The sequence below is a fragment of the Porites lutea genome, chromosome 6 (genome assembly GCF_958299795.1).
Source record: "Porites lutea chromosome 6, jaPorLute2.1, whole genome shotgun sequence".
Lineage (NCBI taxonomy): Eukaryota > Metazoa > Cnidaria > Anthozoa > Scleractinia > Poritidae > Porites > Porites lutea.
The window spans coordinates 10,273,778-10,298,354 of NC_133206.1; the positions used below are offsets into that span (position 1 = coordinate 10,273,778).

Genomic DNA, 24,577 nt, shown 5'->3' on the forward strand with positions numbered 1-24,577 from the left:
TTTTGATGGTGAGCGAGTGCGTGGTGGTGAGCCCTGGTTTGACTATGTGACTGCGTGATGCCGTTCTAGTCAAAGACCCACATTTCACCCTTGCTCGCCATCTAGTCTCCAGTAGCTCAGTGGTTAGAGCATCCGACTAGATCACGGAGGGTCATGGGTTCGAATCCCATCTGGGGCTCCGGTTTTTTCTGCTTTTCCAGTTGATGAAAAAAACATATCAAGTGCGTGACTTATTTTTTTTTACAGACATCCACTATATGCCATGTTCTGGATTAACAGGGGCCAATCTTCGACAAAGATTAGATCCTTCCCAATGTCAGTGGTTTAGGTAAGTGAAACAGCAGGCTTCCCAAGCTGCTTTTATTAAATTTGATTTAATTTATCAGCTCTGTTGGGAAACAACATTCAAATAAAACATCTGGGATGCTTACCATTTACACTAACCCTGACCCAGGGTGGAAATTCTGTGCGTAAACATAAAGCTATAGAATTTGAAGTGGTGGGAGAACTACCCGCTACAAAGTACATCCAAATCAGCTGAACTGACTAAAAGAATAGAAAAATTGATTTTTCTGAAGCTTCCCAAAAGGAATGGCATGAACCATTAATTTTGATTTTCCAACCAGAATTTCTGATTTTCCGAAGTAAATGGTAAGTACCCCTGTAGCAGGAGATTTTCCAAAGCAGAGAGTACAAACAGTATATCTGTACCTGGCATCTGAGGTTCTTCCTTGTTTTGCGATTGGTTTGGTTTGCTGGGTTTTTAGTGCATAGGAGAAAACCTTTAGCTACTTAATGTCACTACTGGAGCAGTATGAAATGTTTATTTGCTCTAGATCTCATGTTAAGATAATAACTTTTGCAGTATTTTGTGTAGCTTTGTTTGTTTTTCAGGGTTTTACCAAAATGAATAAGTTTGAATTTCTTCTTTAATTAGTCATTAAAAGGAGTCAAAACTAGGTTTTGCAAACTTATATGTAAATTGTAGGAGGGCAAAAATATGAAAAAAGAAATGAGAAAAAGAAGGTCATTGGTAATTTTTATCACCCTTGTATAATAAAGTAATCTCTTTATTTATTTTATTGATTTTTGTGGAGTTTGGTCATTGTTGTATCTGTTCTAATCACATACTTTGTTTAACTTATTTTACAGTGGTAAATCTTTCCTGGAATATATAGATGAGTTGCCATCAATGTCACGTGCAGTTGATGGACCCCTTAGAGTACCCCTCTCTGAAAGATATAAGGTGTGTACAGTGTGTTACTTCAGAGTGCATTATTGCACAGCCTTGTTTTTCACTACCTGCTAACGATCGGCAATGACGTTAGGGCCTTCTTTGTTATGTGCTGAAACTTCATTAATACAAAAGTAAGTTTCTGCAAGCTTTTGAATTTCTGTTGTGAATGTTATATTGCAAACAGACTTCCTTTTACCCTTGTGATATTGGTCATAGTGATGATAAAATGAAGAGAAACTCCTTCAGAAAACTTGTTACATGCTACGTCTGGTAAATCAACCAGAACAAATTTAAACCATTATTTTGAACTTGCTGAAACTCTTTTTACCTCTTTACTGCTTACAAGTTGAAGCATGTAGCAGGGTCTTGAAGCTTTTTTTTCTAATGCCATTGCCCAGATTCTTCAGATAAACATTTTGAGACGAAACCCGTAAGAAAGCCCTTCCACTGTAAAGCCACTTTTACTCTCAGATGACTCACGTGAAGTACTGTGTTACTTTGCAGGATATGGGGACTGTAGTACTTGGTAAAATAGAATCAGGAAAACTTTCCAAAGGGGATTCACTGATACTGATGCCCAACAAGGTAATAAAAAAGTTGCTATTATGTTTTATTGTATTTATTTTAAAACTTTTTTGGGCATGAAAAAATTTAAAGCAAGGTTTATGTGTGGTAGTAGAGCAAGCAAACAATGACCTTTTCGTCTTGGTCAAGTACTTTACGTAAGGTCAACTAAATGTCACGTGTCAATTACAATAGTCACTTTAAACCCCAAAAGGCATATGTTGGACCATTGGGTCACCCAATGCAATTCAAACGTGGTCTTCTGGTACGTCTTGGTTATAAGAGATAGTACATGTTTTGTTAATATTGGAATGCTCCAGCTAGTTTGCAGGTACTCCACTTATTAATTTTGTTCAAATATTGCAAGTGGAATACAACAGGATTAAAAACCAGGAGGAGGCAACCAAAAATTGGTGTTTTACAAGCGTGACTGAGGATTAGAACCCAAAAAATCTAAGGCATAGTTGAGACGCCCCACTTCTAATGATCCCAATTGGAATTTTATGAATTTTTATTCATGCAACAATTACTGTGTTTGAATCAATTCGAAATGGCTTGGATTGGCCAGATTACTATAGTCTAATGCTCTGACCACTAAGCCAAGATGCTGCCTCCCGAGCTATGCGATGACTTTTGATGAGAAAGACTACATGTATGTACTGCACTTATCCTGCATACTGCTAGCCTGTGAGCAAGCTCTCCGGGGCACACTGGTGGCGATGCGGGAAAAGGAAGGAGAGCTTGCAACGACGTCTCTGTAATTTTGAGTTTCACCTCTAATTTCCCTATGGCTCCCTGTCGACTGAGCTGTCAGATTTCCTCTAATCAGCCCAAAGCAGGAACAGGACAGGGCGAATGTAAATAAACATTGAAAAACGTGTTTAAGCATGTGCCAAGGGTAGTGACATCATTACCAATGTCCCCACCAATCAACATTTTGTATCGACTTTTTCTATGCAGATATTCAAATTCCAGAGACGGAGTTGAAAGCTCTCCCACCCTTTCCCCCCGCAGGCAGAGCGCCCCAGAGAGCTTGCTTGCAGGCTAACATACTGCTAATCAGTCCCATCTGCGATAAGCAGAGAAAGATGGGAAAGATTTGAGGGCCACTAGTTCAGCAGTTTTTACGGTCATGTGCTACCCTCATTAAATAAAGTTGTTACTTACTTACTTATGATGTACATGTAGATTTAGGCAAGTATGAAATGATATTACATTGTTTTCAAACAACATTTTATTACACACTGAGTCAGTATGGCTTTCTGCACAGGTTCCAGTTGAAGTTTTAGGAATCATATTTGATGAAGAAGATAAAACAGAAGCGATTGCTGGAGATAATGTTAAAGTCAAATTAAGGGGAATTGAAGAAGAGGTGAGTTACAAGCATGATTTTTTCGGTGGGTGGAATAGTAGGTAATTTAAAGAGGGCAAGATTTCATTTCTAATGTTCATTGTGATACACTTATGACACAACATTTAAACATGCAGGTGCACTGAAAAGGAGGCTTCCCAGGGAAGACCATAGGCCTCCTTCTTGAATGTGTGGGAGCTTCGAGTCCCAGAAAGTTGTGTTATTTTTGCCATGCTTATATTGAAGATCTCGATTGTATTAGTTTTAAAATGATTGATACTGATAGGCACAAACATTCTATGTGAAATATGGCTCTGGGCCTAGAGAGTTGACAAGACTTTCAAACAACGGCGTTTTTTGGACGTTTTTTTGCCTTGGGTGACCTTGACTCATTTTCCAAAGTTAAAAATTCTGAATATTACCCCTTCAACCTTTTTTTGTAGGATATTTCACCTGGATTTGTGCTCTGTTCGCCAGAAAACTTATGCCACACAGTGAAAACATTTGAAGCCCAGGTATGATATCAGTTGTTATAGACTTTCTCCACCATTTTCCACCCTGGTATCCAAGTGTGAAAGGTATCGCGTGAACGCTCTCTCCTCCACAGAGGCTCCCGCTGGGTATCCCTATAAAATAGCAATAATCGAAAAAAATTGAAAGCGCGCGGGGGACGATGGGAAGAGGGAAAAGGCGGGAAAAGGCTCTTCTTTCTTTCCCCTTCCAATCATGCCCCGCGCGTTCTCTTTTTTTTTTCTCCCCAGCCTCCCCACAACACAAAGAAGCCTCCTCGGAGGTTGCGGAGGCGAGAGGCGCAAACGCAAAACCTGAAACTCGCTCCACTTTTACGTTTACGCGCGGCCTTTCATACATCGCCTCTATTTTTATTTACGCGCGTAAATTTTACGCGCATATGCCGGTAAAAATTACGCGACATTGGAATCCACCCTTATAGAGCGTTTTCACTTACGTGGTCAGTAGCAATGCTAATTTATTGGAACAAAAGAAAGTTCAACTCCCACAGGACTGGTTTGAAACACCAACATGGCCGCCGTTTTTATGTTTTGACACACCAACATGGCAGACGCGAAGTCATGTTGAAAACGCTCTGCAGGCAAACTGGGTCAAAAGTCTTTCAACAAAGCAGTCCCAAGGTTCAATTCCATCTACACAAAACATTCCCAAAGTGCAATTCGACACAACACCAACCCAGTCTCTTTCGCAAAGTCAAGAGGGCCATTACAGCTTTTGTATGCAGAAAAGCTGGTTTCATCTTGTGTCTGTTCTAAATTTAATTTAGGATGTGCGAACCAAAAACCTTGAGTTGTCAGAAATAATCTCCTATTTCATCCGCCTTTTTTTCGCAAATTGTTGACAGGTGGTGATACTTGAACACAAGTCCATCATTTGCGCAGGATATCGTGCTGTCCTTCATATCCATAACGTCATAGAAGAAGTCGTTTTTGAGGTGAGGCGGTACTTTCTCTGATTATATTTTATGAAAATATTTTCCGTAACCTTTTTATAGCGGGATTAAGTAACCATTTATTTCCAAACCTCCTGATTTAGGAGGGTTCAAAGTAGCTTACAAGGGGGACATGAGATTAGCGGAAATTTGCTGCTTCCTAAGTTTTTTAGAAAACATGTGAATGGCGAGGAATGATGAAGTATGGACCACCCTCGTCAAAACCTTCTGGATCTGCTTTTGTAATGTCTGGTAGATTAGCTAACACAATGAGATGAAATGTTAAAAGGAAGCAAATGCTTTCTTTCTAAATCTTTCTTTTAGGGTCAGCCTTTTGGATCCCTTTTATCTCATTAACTCAGTTATATTAGCAAGTGAAACCTCATTCTCCCGTGTGAATCTCAGACGAAGTTTGTTGCATTTCTCTTTTTTCTCTAGACATTAATAGACTTAGTTGATAGGAAAACAGGAAAGAGAATGAAACAAAGGCCAAGATTTATTAAGCAAGATCAAGTCGCAGTAGCTCGGCTACAAACATCAGGAATTGTGTGTATAGAGAAGTTTTCCGACTTTCCACAAATGGGGAGATTTACGCTCAGAGATGAAGGTGAGAATGACTTGAAAGTTAACAACTATTGTCTACTTCATTCAATCAGGACTTCCATCCTTAAACTCGGCAAACTCGATATTTAACAAAGCGACAACAATTTTCCATAGTCTACGCTCTTATAGGCCATAGAAATTACGTCAGAATGTCAGAACTCAAGTGGAATCACGAGTCGCAGGCGAGTGGTTTCACAGCAAAGTTTTAAACATTTTAAAGCCATTTTTATGGGCTTAAAAAGCGTACACCATAAAAAAATTGCGAGAGACAGAAATCATTACGTCATATAAATGGTCTGTGCTCTCATAGACCATAATTCTCGACCAATCAGCGCGCGAGAAGTCGCTTAGTTATTGTAGAATTTACAGTTTTCATCGGGGTAGCAATGGTAGTGCTGTGGTGAGAGCGCTTGCCTCTCTTCATTTTCGCCTGGGAAAACGCCCTTTGTGGGATAGTCGGTGTTAACAGCGTAAAAGGATAATAATAGGTCAATAAATGACTGAAACAAGTAGATCAAATAAACACGACAAAGCTTAAAATCCCAACTGACAGGAGACAAACCAGTTGGCTGTTTACAAGGAGAGAGATGTCATTATGAGTATAAAAATCTGGGGATTTCCCTAATAATAACAAATTCAGCGAGTGGTCAGGACGGGACTCGGGACCTCCGAATTACAAGTCCAGCGATCTAACCGCTCGGCCACGAGCCTTCTATGAAGGTTTTTGTAACATTTCTTCTCTTTCTGTTTCCAGGAAAGACCATCGGCATTGGAAAAGTGTTAAAACTTATCCGGTCGTAAATGGAAAGACACTACTTACTGTACTGTACAAAGGTGGTTTGCTTAAACAGCTCTCTCTCCTGTACCCTGCGATGTTTCAGTGCTTTGAAGGAACCCAAGTGATTATCTGCTGCGCCATTTGAAACTACTCTTAAAGATGACAATTACTTGGCATAGCAGATACAAAGGAAGAGAAGTTATGCAGAGCTAAGCGCATTTTAAACTGATCATGCCGGACTCGTGATTAGCATTATCTCTGACTGAAGTGCCAAAACTTGTATTAGCCTATGAGAGTAGGGCTGCGCAAGATGACCTCACCTCTATCATATTTTCATTTCTGTAACCTGAGAGCGAGGCAAAAAGCTCTCGAGAACGCAGGGGATTGGGGGTAGCTTCCCATGCAGACGATCTTTGGCTCGTCACGCAATCTTCCGAAGGAACGCGTGACGAAATCCTAAGAACGTTTGCGTAGAAGGCGGGGATGGAGGGTGGAATAGGAGCAAGAAGGCCTCGTTTCCCCCACCCCCACTCCTGAGAGCTTCCTTTATGGGCTGAATTTTTTGAACGCCTTCTGTTGAGCACGACATCTTTTATAAGGTTGTTGTAATCATTTTAATGAAGTAGTTTGTTTTAATTTTGGTTAAGAGATGTTTTCTCTATTATAATAGAAAGTACTAACTTCAAATTTGTCCAGTGACAACAAAGCAGAACTAATACATTATGACTCTTTTTTGAGCCTTTCCGTGTAGGTCCTGTTTACGAAACAGTGTTGTTAAAATTTTTCGCGCAATTTTGTTGCGTCGTTCAGGGTTGTCACTAAGATTTCAAGTTGCCGGGTAAATACAACAAGTAGGCGGGGGATCAAACGGCTAGGGATTTCTTTTGGTTCTATTTTCGTTCTATTTTCCAATAAAAGTTGCCAGGGGCCACTCTCTTAGTAGCCGCGGAAAATCCCCGGCCCCGGCTCTTAATGACAACCCTGGTCGTTGCGAGTCCTGAATGAACATAATTTACGTTGCAGTAATCGTTGGCGAAAAGGAGAACTTGATTCTCGGTCATGTGCGTAATGATTTTTGCAGCGAAATCGTTGTTATGGGTCATTTCAAGGTTGCGCCGCGTGAGACTGAGACTGTCTCAAACTGCACTATGGGACTGTTGTGGCGGGTTAATTTGGACCCAGTTTCCCGCGCCGGGTAGTAATAGCTGACAAAAATGTGATATTGTCCTTAAAACAGCGCCATAGTGCAATCCAACACCACAACGACGTAGTTTCTCCCACAACTTCAAAATGGGGACTGCTAGGCAATTTTTCTTGCAACTTGTGTGGCTACAAAATTGCGAGACAAGTTGTTAGAAAACTTGTTTAGTGCGACAGAGCCAAACTAGTGATATCATGAAGTAACCAAGGTTGTTCTAAGAAGTCAAATTTGACCCCTATCCTTGAGGCTAAGCATGGCTGCGCGAGGTGTCAAGGGTGGATCTTGCGAATCAGAACGATCTAAATAATCCACTGCAGGAAGCCATAAAACTAATTTCAATTCATTGTTATCAACTACTAAGATTATCTTAGAACGCTTTCACTCTCAAAGCCCATTATCGATAAATGTACAGAAGTTCTACCTTGTCATCCCGTGCTCGAAATTCTATGGTGTGGTCATTCAGACGAAACGTCTCCGGTTGTGTTTTCGGATAGCGGTGTTTGTTTTCCAATGGTTTACTAAGTGAAATTTGTCTATTTTTTTTTTTTTATTAAATTATGATTTTTTTTGTCAACCTTGGCAGCCTTGGGAGTGAAAGGTTTCATGGAGAAGTAAATTTGTATATTTGGCGTTATGGTTAATATACTGAACATGGAAATTAAAGAAGCAGAATGTTTAAAATTCCCCCTGGACGACGATGTTGACCTCAACAAGCATTCCTTGAAAATAGCCATTCTTCATACGACATTCTCAAACTCATTAATAATTCATTAAGAAAATACAAAGGAAATTAATGTTTAATGAGTGTTTGGAAATCGGATGAAACACTGCTTAGTATTTGCATCCTTAATTTCTCCTTCAAAAATGATTTTGTTTGAGAAGAAATATCAAACATTCGACACAGTGTTTCATCACCAGATGAAACACCTCGAAGTTCGTCAAAAATACTCCGCTGCGCGTCGTATTTTCAACTCTCTTCTCGGTGTTTCATCTGGTGATGAAACACTGCATCTCATGTTTGATATATTACGTCTAAAGCTTATTGGCTTGGAATTGTACGGAGCAGTAAATTTAGTTCGCGCAAGACACTTAACTGAAATGAGAAGGACACGCAGATTCGCGCAATGCTGGCAGCGGTCCCTGAGATCAGGCCCAATTTGAGCGGTTCTCATACATTCTCTCTAACGGCTACCGCTGTCGTTTCGCCTTGCCCGCCGGAATGTTATTACAAAGCGAAACGAAAATTGAGCCTGATCTCAGGTTAGCAGCGGTCTTGAAAATGAGCAAGGATCAAGGCAAGTACCTTCGAAACGAAGGGTATGATTTCAACTGTTCTATACATTGATGTACTTTTTTGTTTTGAGCCTCTGAAAAGTTGTTATTGTTTGAAACCGGAGTATGTGGCGCTTTTTGCAAAAAATTGTAAAGGTGACGAACATCTTCAAGTAATCAACTCTTTCCTTTTTCAGAGACGAAAGTAAACACAAGGACTACCCTCTTTAAACTTGCTCATAAAACCACGCTAGAAGTCAGGGGCGGATTTGAGAAGAAAAACCGTCTCCCGTCCCTTCCCTTCTCGCACTTTCGATTTTCTATTACCCCCCTTTCGTTTTAAACGCGTGCTACCCTATGCTACACCGAAATGAATATCTGTTATGAAATAGGACTGAATCTAATGGTACATTTACCGTTGTAAAAAAAGGTTTTGTTTTTCAAGCAAAGAGGTAACTAATAAAATATTGAAGTTTCTAATGTCAGTTTGTCTTATTGAATGCCTTTTTTTTTCCCATCAATGAATAAGAACTTGAAAAAAGATAGACTAACGCAAAAGTTTTGCTTGTTTTGTTGTTTTTTTAAGACTCATGGGTCTGTTTCTCGTGTTTCGTACGCTTGTTGATAACTACCTCTTGGGGCGCCCAGATGCAATGTTAGCGACTAGTACTACAATATCAGGGTTTTCGGTAGCATTTGGAAGTATCGGATGCAGTGGTTCAGCTGGCGGACTTCAACAGTTGGCACCGCTGGCGCGAACGTTGAGTGCCGGAGGCACGAACTCGTAGGGGGGTCCGGAGGCATGCCCCCCGGGAAATTTGTAAAATTGGACTCTCTAAAATGCAATTTCCTGCGTTCCCTGGATCGGAATTGGGTAACCGAAATTATGACAGGAATTATCTCTCTTTTTTTCGATTGTATGCATTACATCAGCCTGCGAAGCGCAGACGTATTTCCGGTCGTGGCTTCTCTAGCATTACATTACTAAGTGAGTAAAATAAGGGTCAAGTCTTCCTTTGGTTAATGAATGGAAAAAACCGATTTTCACACTTAAAAAAATAATTATTTCGTGTGTGAACTACCGGACGTTACATGTCAAACAACCGGACGTTGCGTCCGGCGTCCGGCCTGAAATGAAACCCCTGCAATATAACCTTTTTATTTGGAAGTTTACGCGGGTCAAAGTCTTAATTCCCCAGGGGGGACTCCACATATGAAAGGGGTGGGGGTGCTCGTCGGAAATTTTGAATTAAACCCCTAAAGGAGACCGATCTGGGAGTGGCCTAAGCTTTTTTTGACCCCTAAAAGAGACAAATGAGAAAACTTGGATTATATGAATGGAGTAAATAAAAGGCATCAAAAATATACATATCAAATATATATTCTTATGTTTTTTTCGCTTACAACCCTAAACGAGACCTTCACGGCTAAATATGATGGCGTTTTGCCCAGAACACTCTAAGTGAGACCAAAATCCGAAATTTATACGAGCATCCCCACCCATTTCATATGCGGAGTCCCTCCCCCGGTCTTAATTCCATCGTGCTGATTTCCACAGCCGAGAAGGCCCTGAACTCTGAAGGCGTTGAAGAGGGGGAAGGAGGGAAATTTGGAAAATTGTGCGTATCTCTGGAAAAATGCTGGTAGCCATCCTGGCACTGGCATAACAGATGTGTGCGGCCGCTAGCCGACCCCTTTCTCGAGAAAGGCTCCCTGTTGTACGTGTATGACCGGTCCTCGCTCGCTTCGCGCTTGCCTTCGCTTGCCTAAAAAACGCGAAAAAAAAAAGCGCGCGGTCTCGTGACTGTGTCACTTGCATGCTTGGTCGCGACGATGCTCAGCATTACCGTATCCCGCCAAAAGTACGGAGTGCATTGCGGGTAAAATGTAAAATTGCTTACTCAGCTATGCGCATGTCATTAACCGTAGGTTTGTTATTGTTGATAATTTTTCGTTTGCAGTTGGTTCATAATTATTGTGGAAAACCAGGGAGAAACGTCTCATTTTTACCGATGAATCTTGCTGCTTATGGCGGGGATCCAACGGGAAACTTACTATGCGTCAACTTTAATCAAGATTGCAGGTAGATGAGGCAAAAAGATGTCTTCGGGTTTGAGTTGTTGTTTTGCATTCACGTTCTGAAGGAAAAATTCTTTTCCAGCTCTCTTGCAGTTGGGTCAAAATCCGGCTACAAACTGTTCTCCTTAAACTCAGTGGAGAAGTTAGAAGAAATTTACGAATATGGTAAGTGTTGTGTTATTCGTATTAGGCTACAGGAACGAAAGAAAAGCAAAGGTTTAATTTTCAAGGGCACGCATACATAAGCCACAGTAGTATGTCGTCATCTTATTTGAGTTCAAAGCTTAAGGTATTTTCAGTTTTCCTAATTACTATTGTGAAACCACTAAGCTTCGCTTTACCCTGACCGCGGTAACATTTACTTTTAACAGGGTTGATTTAATGAGTTAGCTTTAATGATAAAGGAAAACCCATTTACGCTCAGTCACGAAATCCTGCGAACTTTGACTGAAAACGGTCAGCTGATTTTAGAGAGGTTTATTGTTATTGTCGTTCATGTCATTGTTCTTTAGTTTTTTGGAAGGATATGATAAAATAATTTGCCACTGATTCCCCCTTTCCTCTTTTTTCGAAGCAGTTATTTTTCAAAAGAAGTTAACAGTTCCTTTTGAAAACATTGTCAATGTACTGTTTAAGAGTAAGTTGATTATAACAGTTTTTTTTTTATTAATTTGAATCGCATTTGAATCTTTTTTTGGAATATTCTGGTTTCTAATCTAATAATGTAGCTGCTTATAAGATTTAGGTGTCTTATCTCTGATAATTTGAGAACTATATTTTCATAACTCATCCGGTATTTATTTCTCCATAATTTTCTGCTCATCTGAGTCTTGTAATCCTTGATCAGGATTTAGGTTTGATCCTGAATTGTGTGTAAAGAGTTCAATGCAGGGATCTTTTTTACCCTGTCAGTGATGAAAATAAAATTTCCATTTGAATTACCAATATTTTGAGACGCCACTACTGGTTTCCCCACGAAATGACATCTGAGAAATGAACACAGAAATTCCATACTGCTGACGCATCACTATCCAGATCTGGGTAGTGCTTCTGATTGATCGTGCCATGAGGTTTATTTACTTCAGCCAATCAGAAACACGACCCAGATCTGGGTAGTCATGCGTAATTAGTATGGAATTTCTGCATTTGTTGCTCAGATGTCATTTCGCAGGGAAACTAGTGGCGGAGTTGCACAATGCCAACTGTTTTCACAGGCTAAAATAAAATGAGCTTTGTAGTGACAAACTGTGTTTTCGATTTACAAATTTATCCTTATGTTGAAAATAGTAAAACAATCTATTGTTCCAGAGGTTATTTCATAAAAGATACACAGTTCAACAGTTTCTGTTGCAAACCACAGAACACATTTTCTTCCAGGTGGGGGCGGGGTTTAGGATTAAGGAATGTTTGGTTTGGGATATGCCTGAACATATAACCTATGCCAGACCCAGTTCAACTAAGTTGTACTACCCTATAGGGAAGGTCCGTAATTCCCTTTTCAGAACCACCAAACTTAACCCCTAAACTTCTTCATGAAACTTATCTTGAGGAGTTCCATTCCACTTGCTGACATAAGCCTAGCCCTGTTCACTAACCCTTAATATAGTAACATTATGGAACGGCGCCTATTGTTAAGGGTCCAGTCGTAAACTCGTGGATCCCATGACTATTTGCGGGCTCACAAAGGATGTCGATGCAGGTCGCGTCCTTTGACTCTCTGAGTTTTGTGTGACCTTATTGTTTCCATGATATTCAGATAATTTAACTTCATCGTTAGATGCTTTCATGCCTTGTCCCTGTCAGTATTTGTGCTTTTCTTTGTTGTTGTCGCAGTTTCAAGCCATCTTTGTGTCATTTGCTGCCATTTCAACTGTCTTACATTGTTGTTGCATGGCCATGTCTCTTTTCAGACTATTACCCTAACAGGGCCTCATTTTTCTCACTTGCATGTACCTTTTTTGAAAGAAAGCAACTTCTGTTTTAGATATTAATTTTCATGTCCTACTGAAGTAATTGGGAGAAGTTGATAAAATATCAAGTAAATTCATCTTGTGTGATCATGTTTGTAACTCTCATGACCACTTTGCTTTAATTTTATGAAGCATTGATATTACAAGGAGAAATTTGATGCTGATCACTCTTAGGGCTTAAGGGGTTAAAAAAGGTTATAAACTTAGTGATTGACTGGTTTGAAATATACAATGTAAGTTATTACTACAGTAGATAATCAGGTACAAGTTTAAATTTTATATTCTTTATCACAGGAGAAACAGAAGACATCTGTATAGTAGAAAGATTATTTTCCAGTAGTCTGGTAGCTATTGTCAGTTTATCTGCACCCAGGAAACTCAAAGTTTGTCATTTTAAGGTAAAATAAGCATATGAATCTTGGTTGCACTGTAAAAAGAGAGGTCCACATTAGATTTTTCAAGATGCTGGGTTGTAGTGTGACATCTCACTTATTTCTTTAAAAAAAGGATTTTGAATAGGAAGTGAGATTTTGGGAATTAAAACATTTGAGACTGGTTATAGATCATCCATGGCTCGGGGACTGGACAGCCAGTTATTGTGTACTTTCCCAATACAACTTAAAGAAAAAATGTTCAGTTACTATGTTGCAAGCTAAGCAATAATTGCAAATAAGCGCAAGCCAACTTTCCTTGTTTCAAAGAAAAGTTTGTTCATTTTACTACCCTGGTGCAAATATAACACTTTGTTTACTAATATCCCTTCCTTGTTTCTTTAACTTGGAGTCAATGAGCTTTTTCAGTTATAAACGAAGATCACATGTGTAGCACTTTTTGTAGACCACAGTACACCACCAAGTTTCACACACTGTTTAAGACATCCATGCCATCTTAACACTAAATTGATAAAAATATTTCCCCATGACAGTTAATGAAAACAACTAACTGACAAAAAATGAAAAAAAAAACTCAAACTGTCTCAGATGAACATATAGACATACATGTAGTTTTGAAAAGGAAGCAGAAAATTATATGTATTTAAATTTGTCAGTACAGTCATATGACTCAGTCAGTATTGTCTTATTATTGTTGAAAGTTCAAAGTGCTATGTAACTGTAATAAAGGTCCACCTTTTCACTGCCATACATCTAGAAACTTGTTTCTTATGTGATTCCACTCTCTATTGTCTTTACACAGAAAGGCACAGAAATATGCAATTACAGTTACCCCAACACAATCTTAGCTGTCAGACTCAATAGAGTGGTAAGTAAAGGACTTTTAATTAAGTTATATAGATCTTACAAACTGTAGAAAGTACGCTCTTTGAGTGATACTTCTGGATACAACAACACTATTTATTTATGACAAAATCTTGGTACACAAATAAATAAATTAAAACACAACCTGCAAGTAGCAAAGGTTATTCGAGGTGTGTTGTGTAAAAAAGAATAAAAAGAATAAAAAAATTTAATAATTTTAAGAGAGAAAAATGATTAGGTGGATGCAGAGAAAAAAAAACTGAATGGTAGACTTCGTCATTATGAATTGTTATTTTAATGATAGTTATAGTGAGATTTTGGGGCTCAAAAATTCCATGCATGCTACCTGAAGCCCACACACATACTGCATGCATGATATGATATGATAGGGCTGTGCTTTAGCAGAGCCTGGTTGCCCCTTCCACCCAACTTTTGCTCTCAGGCGACTAGAAAATTTTAGTTTTTTCATGAAAATAATATACTGTTCAGCCTAGATTTTACAAGATCAGAGTGCTGTGGTTCTTTTAAGTTTTCTTTAGAGGACAGCCTTGCGTGTTTGGAAATTATTATGGTTTTGTTCATCAGTTATTGCACAATATTATTGATGTTGTTTTTTGTATTTTTGCAGAGGCTGCTTGTAGTACTTGAAGAGAGTTTATATATTCACAACATTAGGGATATGAAGGTGTGTTTACATTACCATTGTCAAGTCCAAACATATTATATTATGTTATTGTAACAAATTAACCTATGTTAGCTGAAAGTTGAAAATAACTTCTATATGTTACTTAAAACCTAATTAATTAGAAGAAAAACAAATTTCAAAACTATCCCACTTGTAGTTCATTCTTATATTCTCTTGGGTGTCTCTCTCATGTAATAAACTACCTTAATCATGATATTATGATCATCACTGCATCTTCAACATTATCCTTTGACCATCATTGAAACAGATGTCTGTATGGTAGTCTCCAGGGCCAAGTTGTTCGAAGGCCATTTAGTGCTAACCTGGGTTACATTTAATGGGGGTTTCTTTTTCTTTTGTTCAAAAGCACTTTCTCAGATAATTTTCTCTATTTTTAGAGCAACCAATCATCAAATTGTAGTCAAGAAGATTTAAACTGACTTTTCTTATTAAGCTTTCATATCTGAAATCTAACTTCACACCAAATCTGGGTTATCTTAACCTAGCTTTGAACAACCTGGCCCAGGGAAGAATGTGAAAAATTGCCCAGGCTGTGGTGCAGAAAACCTCTTAAGATGGAAGTGACAAGTATTGTTTCAAAACAATAGGTTATTGTTCTAGAACTTAAGAACCCACTCATCTTAAGTACGTTTTATACAACCTGGCCTTTCTTATCTTTGACCCTGAAGTAGTAGTAGGTTGCATAAAGCTCTACTCTATGCCATGATCATGAAGATGGATGGAATTTCATGTAAATCTAGGATGACTTTTTAGGTCTCATGCCATGCTGATCAGGTTAATATGTAACATACATGTAAATATCTCCCATAAAACCTGTTCTTAGTAAGCTGGCCCATTTATGATTATCACAGTACACAATTCAAGTGGTTGTTGTTGTTGTTTGTTTTTTTTACCTAGGTTCTACACACGATAAGAGATACACCACCTAATCCATCAGGTTTGTACCCATGCACCATGTTCTCGACTCTGTTATCCATAAATACTTCAACCATATGTACAGTTGAACTTCCATTAAGAGGCCACTCTAATGGGGTACCAGGCAAGTGGCCTCTAATTATTCATGAATTAGGGCTAGGAGAGGAAGAAAGTAGAGAATCGAATCAAGCTAGGTTAAAAAATTTTAACCTGAATTTAATTTTGACCTGTAACATCTATGTGGGATGGAGAAATTATGTGTGAAGAAATTTATTTGCTTATCTAATGATGATAGTTATGGGCAAATTTTGTCTTTAAACATAGTACATTTACATGTACACAACCATTTGTTTCTATATGTCAGAAGGCTTTGGAGTAAATTAAGGCAAAAATAACACAACACTCGGGCACTTTTGTTTAGCAATTATAAAAGTGGCCTTTTTTTATAACAGAGTTGAAAATATGAGGCTTTCATTGCAGTTGTATGAGTATGACATTACATAAATAATTATTCTTTTTGTTTCAGGCCTCTGTGCTCTCTCAGTCAACTCAGATAACTGTTACCTCGCTTATCCTGGAAGTAATCAGGTAAAGTTTAGACTCTGTGTTACTTACAGTTGAACCTATTAAACTCATCGCTAATGATGAGATTGGGAGCAGGTGCCTTAAAGGATAGTAGGGGGCCAAATGCGATAAGCAGAGAGGAGGTATCCATGGCAACCCTGGAAGCAGGAACCACCCCAAGAGCGGCCACTAACCGGCACCGTCACACTGAATAAATTCAGTGGAGATACTTATGTTGATTTATGACAAACCTCTATTGAGCCGGCAACCTGTATTAAGTGGCCACTTCACGATATTGCGAGGGTTGAACTGTATTACCTTGTCATTTTGTTTGCTTTTTTAAATTTGAGGTTAATAAACCATAGAGCAGATAATGATTCTGTTCTTTTTTCTTTAGATTGGGGAAGTTCAGATTTTCGACTGTGTTAACCTGGTAAGTAATGCCCTTCGAAGCAAGATTCATCAGTGAAATAAGTTGTAATATATAAATAAATCTCTGGTTTGACTGTTGTGATAGATGTTGTTATTCAAATCTCTTGAAAGAAGGCTAAGGACATTTTTCACCTTTAGAGTTATGACTTGTCAATGTTCTTTAGTTATGACTATGAGCACAAGATTGAGCACAAGTATGACTTTGGAATTTTCAGCAAGTCTTTCAGTTTCTAAAATTGTCATTCACACTCCTGTTGCTAACAAGAAAATTGACAAATTGTAAGAGATAAATTGCCGGGACAAGCATTTATCTTGGGGGCATCAAATTGGTTAAAATCTTAATATTGTTTGTTTCCAGAGAGCAGTAACCATGATTCCTGCTCATGATTCTCCTGTTGCCGCCATGGCATTTAACAGTGCTGGCACCAAACTGTCAACTGCATCAGAAAAGGCAAGTTTGAAAATATCTTAATTGTCCTGTATTTTTTCTTTCAAAGTTTTTGATACTGATGTGTGGAATATGTCGTCAACTTCACAGCTGAAAATAAGACTAATCAAACATGTATTTAATTCAGCATTGTATGAAGTATCTAGAGAGCACAACCACATTCCCGTATATAGCATCAAGAAATAATCCTTCTTATTTGTGCCCTATATGAGAACTTAAGATGCTGTTATCATGACTGGGCATTATTGTCCAGTGATTTTAAGACAATTCAAGATGCATAAAAAATTGCCCAGATTTATCACCCCTTGTTTTAAAGCACTTTTTGTAACAAACAACAGTACCAGAGCTTAAAAAATTGAATTCCAGTTTGTCCTTTGGACAAGCAGCTCTCACATAAATTAATTCTCATTTTGATTTGCTTTGACCCTTCCCCATTTGGCATGTGAGCGGCTTTAAATGTTAGTTGCTCAGCAAGAACATCTTCCTGTCCTGGACTACTTAGTCTGCTACACAGCCATTTTTAGTGTTGTCATGCAACGCTGTAGGGAGGAGCATTACATGACGACACTAAAAACAGCTGTGGATGCAACAATTTTTGAGCCTTGAGTGTATGAAGTACTTGTACAACCAAGTTCTACGTTCTACGTTCTTCGGAATGGTTACTGCAACAAAAATGTTCATTTCATGGGTATTTAATGCACTTGGCATTTTTTGGTACAAATGTACCCCTGGTGTTACAACTGTGTAACAAAATTTTTCATCAATTTTGACACATGAGGTATACATTGCCCAGTGTTATGGTAGCTTACGTGACTTTTTAAGAAATCATTAGGAAAATGGACATGTTTAACTTCTCGGGGACTGTTGAATCTAGCCCCATCTGTATGACCTATGCTGTCTTAAAAAAAAATATAGTGCTTCAGGTATCTACCAGCTGAGCATGAAGCAGGGGCGGATCTAGGGGGAGGGTGCAGGGGGTGCACACCCCCCCCCCCCCCTGAGATAACCTGCCGTTTTCTAATACAACTGGTATTCTGCAAAAAAAAAAAAAACTAAGTAGTTTATTGGTGTCGAAGTAGAGCAAGAGACGAGTGCACCCCCTCCTAAAAAAAATCCTGGATCCGCCCCTGTGAAGCAAGAATAAAGTTCCATAAACTTTGACCATTGTCAACGTTTGTACTCTCATTTGTCTTAACAGGGAACAGTCATTAGAGTATTTTCAATTCCAGATGGAGTAAAGCTTTATGAATTTCGACGAGGAGTAAAACGGTACATTGTTTTCAACACTTTCATAGATCTTGACTTTGCCAACAGTATAGCCTGCGTGGCAGGCGCAAAAAGGGGAGGGGGAGGGGGGAGGGAGAAATCCCCCTCCCCTTTTTCCCTTCCTCCCTATCCCCTACCCCCTACCCCTTTCGACGCCTGCTATGCAGGCTACCAACAGTATAAGCATGGTAAACAGCTTAGAGTAAAATGCTCACACTAGCAATATGATTCCTACTAAGTACAGTTAGTAAATAAAAATGAACGTATATATGAACCAAATAATGTTTTGACTGGCTAACAGGTTGGGGGAGGGGGTGGTGGGGGGTGGGGGGGGAGCTGTTGCACTGTACAGCAATCATGTGACAAAGGTAAAAAATTAATATCCTATGTTGCACCCAGGTCCCATTCAGTTTGACAGAACTTTAATTCTTGCCTCTTTTGCAAGCTGAGCCAGATAGGAAAACGTTCTTATTTTGCATATTTTTGTTTGGTTTGTCCAGATGTGTGACCATTAACTCACTGGCTTTCAGCCATGACTCATTGTTCTTGTGTGCATCAAGCAACACAGAGACAGTACATATTTTCAAACTTGAAGCGCCAAAGAAGGAGTAAGTAACATAATCAGGAACTAACTTAGCCACACCAAGGATTTTGTGTACTTTTTTTACACGTTTATATCCGTTGGCTGGTTTGGGGTCAATAAAACTCTACCAGGGTGATATTGTTGAAATGATTTCTTGTGTCTGAAAGTTCGTAAAATCAGAAACGCTTCCCCTTTTACAATAATCATAAATTTGGATTTTACTCAGTGGTTAAATGAATGTTGACACTTAAACTAAATAACAATAACATACTTGAAAAAAAAATAACTAGAAAAACGCCAATAAGGAGCGGGTTACCTGTGTTAGCAGCTTGTAGCGTATTGTTTCATTTGACAATATTTTTGTAGGCTTTGTTATCTGACACACATTTTGTGAACCTTTTTTTTTTTAAGATTCCAATAAGAATTGATGAGTGTACCTTGAGTTTCAGTAAATGAGCATGGTTTTTATTTATTGCTTTTCATGTACTTGCAGACCTACAGATGAAGCTGGTGGTTTGATGGGTTATTTTGGCAAAGCACTTTCTCCTAGCAGTTATCTTCCAGTTCATGTGAGTAGGTTACCCTCGATGACAACCAGAAACTGTGTCTTGTTCTCAGTGTGCACGTACAGGAGTGGCTGGGTTTCCGTCGTAGTTTTAGACAATAAATTTTGGATGATGTTTATGTGATATCCATAGCAAAGCCGATCGAGGTGCAGTACATACTGGTAAGTGATATCACCCAAGGCCGGAAGCCGAGATGCTGGTACCACAAAACCCGAATCTAATATTGTTTTGTTGAACATTTTTTAAAGAAAATAACGACAAACTCACCCTCGCATGGAACACAGTTTGAAATAATGCATTGCGGGGGCAACCTACAGATCACTCAGTTATTAGTCAGTTAAAGAAGTGTTAAACAGCAAAACGTTTTGAAGATGTCAAATGTGTAGGTGATTGCCTGACGAAGCATACAATCGTGATAAGATTTGGAATTGACTGACATAAGTAACAGTCAGAAAGGGGGTTACTGTTTCATAGGACTTCAGTTTTCACCTTTTACCTTACGTTATAAGGTAAGTTACTCTTAGTAACTAGAACGTTACCAATCTGTTCCTGGTATGTCTTTAGATGGCTGAGGTTTTTAATCAAGAGAGAGCGTTTGCCAGTGTGAGGTTACCACAGGCAGGTAAGGGTTTCGGTTAATTGTTCAGTAGCAGACTACTTCTTGTCACATTTTGTAATTTATGTTGCTGTGCAGGTAGTTCGTTGCTTATTGTAACGAGTCCAAGTTAAACTAACAAGCCACAGTTTTATGTGTTCGTCAAGTGTTGGGTAACTGCAAGAGAAGCCTTACCTATCCGCGTAGCCTTCTCTCACGTTGATATAAACAAATGAGAAATAGGTCGCGAAGTGATCAACATTGCTTCTTTTTTCAGTGTTTCATCGTCTTTATAATAATACTGACTTGGCTCGCTCAGGTCTTAACACTCAAACTAGAACAGCTCAGAGAATAGACGCAATTTGAACATTAAATTGCAAAACACCAAATAAGTTAAGAACTAGAATTTACTTGATGCTAATGGTGTGAAAGCAAAGTCCTTGAAAATTGAATTATCTTTTGAAAGTACATGAAGTAATGTCTAAGGTCTGTTTGAACTTAGATAACAAGAATCTGGCCTGTTTCCGGCGTTCAGATAGTGGAAAGTGGCGCGAATTGGCGGGAGGAGCAAAAAATGAGGAAGAGGGAGAGGGGAGGGAACGCCTGTGGAAATTGTTTTCAAAAACTGACGCGCTTGTCGCTCGCTTCTTTTCTTCAGTGTTTCGCGCTCGTGCTACTCTACTAACTTTGAAATGAGAAAAATAAGAGACTGCTGGCAGTCTAGTTTGATCCGTAACACCCTTACACCGTTCGCTTTCGAGGCGATATCGCTAATCCTTGCAGTAGACGTAACTTGCGTCCTAAATGAGGCCTTGCATGACAAAAGTCTTTTCAATCGCTGTGTGTCTAGAACCTGACGGTGTCCGGGATGCTATGTGTGCGAGCCTTGATCTCTTTGTTTCCCGTTTGCATTATGATGGAAATTATATCTTTTTCTTCTTCTTTGGCCTTGTGTAATATTCAAATTTGAACTCTCGTTTAACAGCACGGACCCATTGTAGCTAGCCGGTTCAAGTTGTCTCTGTTGCCTATTGCACTTATACTTCCTTTTTACAGTTGTTTCACATATGAATATACTTAATTACAGAGTAAAATATCTGACTCTTGCTGTTTCACACTAGGTCTACGAAACGTCTGTGCAATAGCAATGTAAGTATTTTCAGTGTTCATAATATTTTTAGTAATGCTGACTTTCAAGAACACAGAGGCCAAACTTGTTCAGCAGCTATGGTGACTAATTTTGATCCACCCCACCCCTCTCCGTAGGATTGGAAAGCTCCCTCGACTGCTGGTTTCAAGTGCAGATGGTTATCTTTACATTTACAATATTGACCCCGAGGAGGGAGGGGACTGCACACTGCTCAAGCAACACAGGTACTACGTCCATCAATTTCATTGTGCTGGTTTACATGAATTTTTTTCTCTACACTTTTCATAGTTACTTCTGTCACTTTAGCCCAAGACGCAAAAATGTATGTGAGATAGTAAAGGGGATTGACAGTTGTTGTAATTTTGGAAGTCATCTTATACTGTGTTATCGTGTTTAGATTAATTGGTCAGGGGGAAGGACCCGATAAACCTCTGGTAAGTAACTATACTTAAAGTTTTTTCTCTCGTCTTCCTCTTCTCTGATATCAAAACCAAACTGGTTAACTCTGATATCGTTAATAAGTTGGTCTATTCCTTCAAATATGAGGATGGCTATCCTTCGGCGCCGAACCTAGTAAATTTATGACTCATTGCAAGACTTGTGCATGGGCGCTAACACCCCATTTCAGATCGCTATGTGGCAAGAGCTTTCTTTCCATTCCAGACTACAAATGCGATCTGTTGACGTGCCACTTTTAGGGCTGATATTAGGTAAGGTAGGTTGTTAAAGGCGCACACAAGCCAAAGGTCCACACGGCGGCCGGAGCTTATTTCCGGTTTCCGTAGTATGAAGCAAGCCTAGTAGTATTGCTCCTCCCCCTGGACGGGATGCTAGTCCATCGCAGGGTTACCCCGCCAGCAGTGTGTCGCCGGTACCCATTTATGCACCTTGGTGAAGAGAGGCAAAGTGGAGTAAAGTTCCTTGTCTGAGGAAACAACGCGACGGGCAAGGCTTGAACCCCTGACTTCCAGATCCAGAGTTCGAGGTGTTAACCGCTCAGCCACACACGCCTCCACTAATTAGGATCGATAATACTGTAGTACTAATTATCCCATCTCCCAACAGGAAGAGGAAAGCGCTCCCTCAGATCCCAGTTCTTCGCCTTCAAACAAAGAGGACGATTCCCAAGATACACGAACCCGGGCCTCTTCCCAAACCAGTCAAAACTCTCCTCCCTTAGGGAGAGAAGGCACGGGGGATTTTTCCCAAGCCGCCTCGGCCTTTACTGACCAGCAAGGGATTGGAAACCTTAGATTGGACGATGAAACAGAGTATCCACCGTTGACTGTGCATAACGACTAGCTCTCTCGCTTAAAACGTAGATGATATTTTGCTGCCAGATATTCTGCTGCACTGCACAGCGCTAAACATCTTAAACCTTGCTATACGTACATTTTACATTTGCAAGATGTGTTGTAATTAGTATGCCCCTGATGAAATGTTTTCTATTCTCTTGCCTCTGAACAATAAGTTATATGAATGTATTGCGACTGCAAAATTTCTAATACCATAAAAGCGAACTCAGCGCCCTCTGTAACTTCACCGAAAACAATTCTGAAAAACAAAATTCAACTCAAAAAAGTCAAATAAAACTGAAGCATTTCATTGTTTGAACAAGTTTAAAACGAACAAAATCCGATTGATTAGAATTGTAGCCCATTTTGTAAGGTTTTGCATCTCAATGCTTTTTTGAAAGGAGCAGTTTTCATTCGTTCTTAAGTGATTGAGTGTGAGCGAATGCTTAGGATGGAAGTTTTAAGTTATGAAGTTAAAATATAGAGAGAATATGTATCTAATTATTCCAGATCATTAAAGTTCAAGTTATTATATTTTACTCAAGTCTGGTTTTGTAGAATTGCTTCAAGGGCTGTATCATAATAAATCAGTCCACATTACTGGGTCAGAGCTAAAGTGATATCGAAACTGAGTAGGGGACCGAGTCATCCTTTCTTCCACTATTTACTCTGAAAGAAAGGTTATCTAGAGATTCCCTCAAGGAGGAAAACTAAGGATTATCCGAACTAAGGAAGAAAACTAAGGAAGGTCCTCAGGGAGTCCATTCCAAATTGTTGTAGACACCGCAAATGAGCGCATAGGTGTCCTGTTCAGTTTATTAATAATATTGGATAGAGAATATATCACGAAATATTTTATAAACAAACTCTTTTAAAGTACACAGCTTATCCCAAAAGGCCGAAAGAATCGAGAAAGAAGCTATTGTAAGACAAGACGTCTCCTCCAAAGCGTAAGATGAATCGAGACAAAAACAAGTCACTACTCTATGGTCTCTCTTTCCCCACAAGAAGGGTTTAAATGGCTGGCTGGGCATGAGGCCTTAGATGTGGCTTACAAGAAAATTCTCTAGTACGCCACGTGATTGGAAAGCCGGAAAGAAGCTATCTTAAAATTGCGACATTGCAGAATGCCTGGCTATAATCTCTATTTACGTGTTCAAGCTAGGTGTGAAAGCTTTAGATGTGGTATACTGTTTACAATAACAGTAATTAGACCTTCCTTGGACAGTTATCAAGTCATTCAGACCATTTGATATCACCGCCAGAAGAACAGGTGCCTTAAAATTCAGCCAATCAGAAAGGGTCATTTTGAAACATGCCACATATTTTAACAACGTTAATGTATAAGCCGCTGGCAAACAATTCTAGTATTTCCTTGTCTGGAAACTTTACATTCTTTGAGTTGAAATTCAGCTTTCCCAATTGCAATCAATACCAAAACACCGATTTGGGAGAATTTCGTCGCAGCTGAGGTACTAGTTTTCAAGTGGCATTTTCCCTTGTTAGAGAACGTGTTACGTTAATCTATATTCAACATCTCCAAAATGCAGAAGCAAATTCTTGTTACGAAAGAATACATCGTGAACTACCCGGAGCAAAAAATACAGACGGCTCTTGCAAAGCCGAAAAAGGGGACCTTGGAGCCCACCGACCTGGTAACCAAGGTAGTGATCGTTGAAGGGGGTCCGGGTGCAGAGCAAACCCTAACAGCAAGTGAACTGGCTGAAATATTGGACATGCAGGTTGGCCACCAAACAAACAGGACAAAAACAGCACAGCTGCATTGAAAGGAAGAAGACCCAGTACCGTCATTTGTGAAGCGTGTGGCTAAATCCCATGATTTTTGATAGAGACCTCTCTCCTTTTACTTTTCTTCGTTGTGCACTCTGGTATTTTAGTTTGTCAAGCATTCCGATCGTCAGTTGAATTGGACAAAAAAAAACCAAGTGAAGAGCTGTCGTATTGGTTGGGACGGTAACCGCTCAAGCTGAACAAAAAAACTCCTTCTGAAGAACTTCAAAGTTCAGTAAAATGACTGGCAAAGACTGCGGATGGCTCTATATCTTTAATCTATTGATGTTTATATCAAGAAATTAAGCCTTTTGTAGCTGTAAGTACAGTAAACCGAGACATAGCTTAACTATGGCTAGCACCAAATCATTGCCAAAGACATTGCCCATCCCTAGGCAACCTCGTTCCCAGGGCTTTTCACTGTTTTTCACTGATGAGCTGGAAGCTTCCGATCATAATATGAACAAGCATATTCTCTCTCCACACTCCTCCA

General features: G+C 39.3%; 2 protein-coding genes and 1 non-coding gene across 3 annotated transcripts in view; all 3 read left to right on the forward strand.

Moving 5' to 3' along the window:
• The window catches only part of LOC140940053 (eukaryotic peptide chain release factor GTP-binding subunit ERF3A-like), a 19,482-nt gene extending 11,605 nt beyond the window's left edge, over positions 1-7,877 (forward strand). Inside the window, exons 12-19 of the mRNA XM_073388930.1 lie at positions 247-328; positions 1,153-1,246; positions 1,742-1,822; positions 3,072-3,173; positions 3,596-3,667; positions 4,528-4,617; positions 5,053-5,221; positions 5,972-7,877. Of these exons, the coding sequence (XP_073245031.1) occupies positions 247-328; positions 1,153-1,246; positions 1,742-1,822; positions 3,072-3,173; positions 3,596-3,667; positions 4,528-4,617; positions 5,053-5,221; positions 5,972-6,018 (737 nt within the window). The 3' untranslated portion in view covers positions 6,019-7,877. The remainder of the gene's footprint in view (positions 1-246; positions 329-1,152; positions 1,247-1,741; positions 1,823-3,071; positions 3,174-3,595; positions 3,668-4,527; positions 4,618-5,052; positions 5,222-5,971) is intronic.
• On the forward strand, positions 105-178 carry Trnas-aga (transfer RNA serine (anticodon AGA)). The gene has a single exon. It is a non-coding gene; the product is annotated as a tRNA-Ser (tRNA).
• Positions 7,878-10,389: 2,512 nt separating the features above from the next.
• On the forward strand, positions 10,390-22,837 carry LOC140940277 (WD repeat domain phosphoinositide-interacting protein 2-like). Its single transcript, XM_073389201.1, has 17 exons — positions 10,390-10,551; positions 10,630-10,712; positions 12,812-12,915; positions 13,712-13,777; positions 14,402-14,458; positions 15,377-15,416; positions 15,921-15,982; positions 16,356-16,391; positions 16,749-16,841; positions 18,037-18,107; positions 18,605-18,712; positions 19,181-19,256; positions 19,818-19,875; positions 20,970-20,997; positions 21,115-21,222; positions 21,396-21,432; positions 22,064-22,837. Exons 1-17 carry the CDS (start codon positions 10,481-10,483, stop codon positions 22,298-22,300), a joined length of 1,335 nt encoding a protein of 444 aa, XP_073245302.1. The 5' UTR covers positions 10,390-10,480; the 3' UTR covers positions 22,301-22,837.
• Positions 22,838-24,577: the final 1,740 nt, after the last annotated feature.